General features: G+C 37.5%; 1 protein-coding gene across 1 annotated transcript in view; it reads left to right on the top strand.

The window, feature by feature from the left end:
• EIF2AK3 (eukaryotic translation initiation factor 2 alpha kinase 3) overlaps positions 1-3,480 on the top strand; it is a 100,786-nt gene extending 97,306 nt beyond the window's left edge. Inside the window, exons 16-17 of the mRNA XM_090269925.1 lie at positions 1,591-1,653; positions 3,165-3,480. Of these exons, the coding sequence (XP_090126051.1) occupies positions 1,591-1,653; positions 3,165-3,365 (264 nt within the window). The 3' untranslated portion in view covers positions 3,366-3,480. The remainder of the gene's footprint in view (positions 1-1,590; positions 1,654-3,164) is intronic.
• The last annotated feature ends 2,549 nt before the right edge of the window (positions 3,481-6,029 follow it).

The following is a 6,029-nucleotide window of genomic DNA, read 5'->3' on the forward strand; positions in this document are numbered from 1 at the left end:
TGTGAACAAGTTGTTTTGTAGACACTCGTATGTTTTCATTTGTCTTGGGTACTTACCTGGGTAGGATTGATAAGCTATGTTGTAAGTGACTTACCTTCATAAAAAAGTGCCATTTTGCATTCCCACCATCAGTGCATGAGAATTCTGGTTCTTCCATATCCTTGCCAACACTTGTTTCAGTCTTCACAGTTTTAGCCATTCTAGTATAGGTGTAATGGGATAAAAATGTGGTTTGAATGTGCATTTCTCTAATGACTAATGACCTTGACCAGCTTTTCGAGTCCTTTGCCAGACAGCTGTATTGTGAATACTTTCTTTTAATCTATGGCTTGCCATTTTTCTTTTTTTAATTGTGTCTTTCAAAGCTCAGCAGATTTTAATTTTGAAGTTAAGTTTATCAGTCTTTTATGCAATGCTTTTTGTTGAAATGACTTTCCATTTCCCCAGTTGGATTATGGCCAAGATCTTTTTTTCAGTTCTGTGTTTTAAAATAAAAACCTTTGTTTGAAAATATTATATGATTAAAAATTAATTCAGTGAGTTCAGACTCAAGCATTTATCTGCACTTAGTTTGGTATGACCTTCCTATTAGCAAATGAAACCTTCCCTTCTCGGTCCTGTAACATAGATTCTTCTAGTTAAATCTGTTTTTTTTTTTAGTGGGGAGTAACAAATGACAATCTAGTTTTTACTTTTTTTAAGCACACTTCAGCTTCTTTCTTTTTTAAAATTTATATTTGTTATTTTGATTGAATTTATTGGGGTGCCATTGGTTAATACAATTATATAATTTCAGGCGTACAGTTTTATATCATCTGTATATTGTGTGTTCACCACCCCAACTCATGTCTCCTTCCATCACCATTCATCCTTCTTTTACCCTCTTCTCCTTCTCCTCACTCCCTTTGTTCAGCTTATTTCCTAAGATATATAAAGACTTACTTGCTTTATTTCATTTTTAAAAACTGGTTTTTGTCTTCATTACAAAAGAAGTATTGGGTTCTGTGCTAAATGAGGTACTGAATTGCCTCATTTAATTCTCAAAACAGTCTTACAAAGTGGGGCCTATTATCTTTGTTTTGCAGATAAGGAAAATGGAACATAAAGAGTATGAAATAATTTGTATGAAAATTTCCCAGAGAACTTTCAAAAGCTTAGTTTTATACTCAGTGTTTTGCATAATGGATTTGGTTTTCTTCACCTCTCCCCCCCTCCAGAAAAAGTAAAGAATATGCTCTTTCTATCAAATGCAAAGAAATTAGAATCTAATAGAAAAAGTTATCCACTTAAGGATACAAGTGTGTATTCATAAATAACTGAGTTTTTTTATATAAATCTATTTTCAGTTAAAATCCAGGTGTTGGTATCATACGCACAATTCAAGCATAATTATATCTGAATTATTTTCTAGATTTTAATGATTCCACAGTACTTATGTATAGATTATTGTTTGGAAAAGTTATTGACAAGTTTCCCATCTGTTTAATATTCACCCTTACTCCTTTGCCACTCTTTTAAAGTATAAAAATATGTTTAAATAGATCTATCAAAATAGATTCAAAGATAAGTAACACTTTTCTTTCCTTTCAGATCTTAACTGATGTAAGAAATCTCAAATTTCCACCACTGTTTACTCAGAAATATCCTCATGAGGTTTGTATAATTCTCATCTTTTATTTAGAATCATTTAGAACTTAAAGGGTCCTTAAGCAGTCAGTTCATCAGTTGCCCCATTTTACTGATGAAGAAGCCAAAGGTCTAGAGAGGAAGGGGGACTGATCCCAAGAGCACACACTGGTTAAAATAAAAAACTGGAACTCAGCCCTGGGCCTTGGGCCTGGTATTCTGTGCTCCATGCTGCATGGCGTCGTGTATGTGAATTGTGGCCATCTTTCCCTTCCACAAGCTGAGTTCCCAGTGTACCCTCCCAGGGACAGAGCTGCTGTTATGATCATGCCATTAATTGCTTTATCTGAGTGAACTTGGGAAAGATCTTAAAAACTGGGTTCTTTTGTGGGGCAGGGGAACTAATTTCCATTGATTAAGTGTGTTGGAGTTATTCCACTCTGAGTGACACAATAAATTGTTCCGAAGGGTGGGAAGGGAATATTTAGCTGTTCTTGAATGGTGAAAATTATGTGTGATGAACCTTTGAAATTTTTTTGCAGCTTTTGTTTATTTTTATTTCATAAAATGATTCATCCACAAACATTTTAAAATTTATACATTGATAAATTTTGTATTTTCTTAAATAATTAAGTTGAAGTAAACTAGACTTATCACAAATTGAAGTTTAAATTTATTTTTCAGTACTGTAAGTAAAATAAAGGTTTTCATTAAAATGAATTTTATAATATAGAATACACTAACTTAAATGATATATATTTTACTAAAAATTATTTTGTTATATGTTTTGCATATTTAATGAATCAATTCTCAAGGTGGCTCATAAGAATGTTACATTAATAGGTGTTCGATTTCTTTTTTTAAAGTATTTATTTTTAGAGAGAGGGGAAGGGGGAAGAAAGAGAGGGAGAGAAACAGCAATGTGTGGTTGCCTCTTGCATGCCCCCCCACTGGGGACCTGGCCTGCAACCCAGGTATGTGCCCTGACTGGGAATCAAACTGGTGACCCTTTGGTTCACAGGCCGGTGCTCAATCCACTGAGCCACACCAGGTAGGGGCAATTTTTTTTGTTTTAAAAAGGTGCTAGGTATTGATCTCTGGCATGATTATACTTTTAATTGAAATTTTTATTGAAATGATTGTACATTCACATGCAGTAGTAAGAAGAATTTGTTTTTAAAGTCAGATTATGTCTGTGTTTCAAGGATATAATTTAAGACCTTTTATTATATGTTGGATAACAAGTCGTTACCCACAAATGGTCCATAGTTATTTGGAGCAGATGTTGGCAAACTCGGACCCACAGGCCAAATTCAGCCCGCTACCTAGTTTTGTGATAAAGATTTGGGACACAGCCATGCCCATTATTTACATATTGTCTGTGACTGTTTTGTACTTTAGTGTAAGAGTGGAGAGGTTACATCAGAACCAAGCTTGCAACAATATATTTACAGTAAAATTTTGCTGACTCTTGAGTAGGGGACTGTTCAGTGTTCTAAACCTGGCCCTTTTATCACAAAACAATTCTTATATTTCAGTATATAATGGTTCAAGACATGCTCTCTCCATCCCCCATGGATCGGCCTGAAACTACAGACATCATTGAAAATGCTATATTTGAGGACTTGGAGTTTCCAGGAAAAACCGTGCTAAGGCAGAGGTCTCGCTCCATGAGTTCATCGGGAACAAAACATTCAAGGCCATCCAGCAACTCCCATAGCCCTTTGCCAAGCAGTTAGCCTTATGTTGTGCCTGTATCCCTGACAGGTGACACAAAATAGTCTACTTCTTAGGAATGTGACTTCCCAAAATTGTGGACCTGAAATTTTGTTTTTTGCTAAGTTTTTTGTTTTTGTTTTTGACTACTTTTTCTAAGTCAAATTTAAACTGAATTTTGGGGCATAATCTAATTTGAGCCAACTCTTGATTTTTGCTATACTCAAGGAGAGAACTATCATTGAATCACATGTGGTTGTCTTCTTTGTTGGTCTGTTGAAACTGGCTGGCCAAGCTTTATAGTTAGTGCTCACTTCTTACCTAGGGAAGTAGAAGCAATCCCTAAGATTAATACAGAGATATTTTTATAGTACAGAATAATGAAAATTCCTGTGTCTGATAACTATTGTTCTGGAAATATGCTTTCTAGAGATATTGGTGATTTTAAAACTGATTTCCAAAAAGAGGTGGCTCTGTTTTTGTCCCTAGTGGGAAAAATAGGAATCTGCATTATTTTGGAGGACAAGTAGCACAAATTGTACAATGGTTTATGGCCATAGCTAGTTTTATAGTGGCATTTGTAGCATTAAGTAGCTATATTCCTTAGATGGTTCTAGGAAGAGTGTAAAAGTTTTTTGTACTTTACTCCCAAAAAAGGAAATGAGGCTTTTTATGTAAATTGGTCAAAAGTTTTGGTTTGGGGGTAAAAAAATAAAAGGCCATAGTAAGAAATAAATCACATATTACATACAGCTAACTTCTTTAATTATGGACTTTTTTAAACCTAATAAAATCTTAAATGTCTTATATGTAATTCTGTTGGTTGGTACATTCCCAAAAGTGATTATAGATAACAGTTTAATCATCTGACTTGCTAACATGTTCTTATTTTTCACTGTGAATATGTTCATTTTTTATTTATAAAAATTCTGAACTCAATCCATTTGGGTTGGTGGTATATAGAACACACTTAAGTGTGTTAACTATTGTGACTTCTTTCAAGTCCAAATGATTTAATAAAACTTTTATTAATTATTTATGGTTGACTCTTATTTGGAGGAATTAGCCCCAAAATGGTAGTTTTTCAAATTTATATAATAGAACCATATGTCTAAGAAGACTCATGACTTTACTCTCAAAGAAACTAATTTCTAATCCATTCCAAACAAGTGTCTTCTCTGTTATTTTCCAAAGATTTGACCAGGGCCAGATCTTTTTCAAAATTCACTGGGTTCCTAATCTAGAGACATTTGCTCAGCACCTATGCTGTGCCAGGGACTAGGAACAACAAAAGACCTGCCCTAAATGGAGACCTCACAGAGAAAAGGGCTATGGCACTCCTAATTGTGTTGATATCACAGCGTGTCTAATATGTGCCGTATGGAGGCATGTGGCATGCTGAACTAACTAGGTACAGACTAGCTGTAAAATGACATCACAGATACTGATGCCCTCTATCCAGACCCTTACCTCTCAGTGCAGCTTGAACATTGTCTTTCTCCTCAGGTTCTGCTTGGCTTCCAGCCAGCCCATCGCCGTCTTCCTTTCTTTTTTATCTTATTTTTTTCTAGAGAGGGAGAAGGGATGGAGAATGAGGGAGAGAAACATTTGATGTGTGATGGTTGCCTCTTGTACACTGCCCCAACTGGGGACCTGGCCTGCAACCCAGACATGTGCTCTGACCAGAAATTGAACTGGTGACCTTTCAGTTTGCAGGCTGGTGCTCAATCCACTGAGCCACATCAGCCAGGGCCTATCTCCATCTTCCTTCATCTTTTGGTCAGCCTTCTTCAGTTGTTGCTTCCTCAGTGCCTTTCCTCTTCACCCCCACAGTCCCAGCTGTAGCCCCTTTGACCCTAACAGATACCCTGAGAGCTAGCCTTGGCAGGTGTTAGGATGGCTGTTCTACCTGTAGTGAAGTCACATCCAGAGAGGTATTTGCCCCAGATCACAGAGCCAGTGAGAGAAGAACTAGGACCAAATCCCAGATGTTCCTATTCCTGGTCAAGGTCTTGTCTATTCCCTGTACCAAGCTGTCCAAGGATTGCACAATTTGTTTATGATTGACAGCCTCGGTTCCCATGACCCCACCCCCAGCCCCGCTGCGTGCTTGCAGCTGCTTGGGAGATAGTGATATTTGGAGCCAGGAGCCTCCAGTGATCGCAGAATATGCCTAACCAGCCATCTGCAAGATAATACTTTTTTTTTCTTCCCTCTTTAAAAAAAGCACTTTCCCCTTAGAAGTGTGGAGCTGGAGCCACTCTCTCACTGCACCACTCCCTCCTGCCTTGCTACTCCCCTCAATAAACTTCCTTTTTCTGCTCGTTGCACCTTGGTTCTCTGAGCAACACCGTTCTTATAATGGTGTCATCAGGCCTTCTTTCGTTGCAGGTCTGCCTGTCCCTTTTCTGGCCACAGTAGGACAGCAGGACCAAGCAGGTCTACGGTAGCAAATAACAGTCACCTATACCCAGCCACAGCCCTTTCTCCTGACTCCAAACCCACCTCTCCCTTCAATTTGTTTTTCTGGCTGGCATCTTTCTGAGCCCCTCCCTTCACACTTGCGTCTCCCTTTAGCATTTGTGTAGTACATAACAACACTTAACTGTTGTCAGGCCACTGAAACTGATTAAGTCAGCTTCTTTAATAGCTAAGGTTCCAGAGGTAGGAGTGTTATTGAGCAAAGG

This window comes from Furipterus horrens, unplaced genomic scaffold (assembly GCF_987537825.1).
Source record: "Furipterus horrens unplaced genomic scaffold, mFurHor1.1.pri manual_scaffold_3, whole genome shotgun sequence".
In the NCBI taxonomy this organism is placed as follows: domain Eukaryota; kingdom Metazoa; phylum Chordata; class Mammalia; order Chiroptera; family Furipteridae; genus Furipterus; species Furipterus horrens.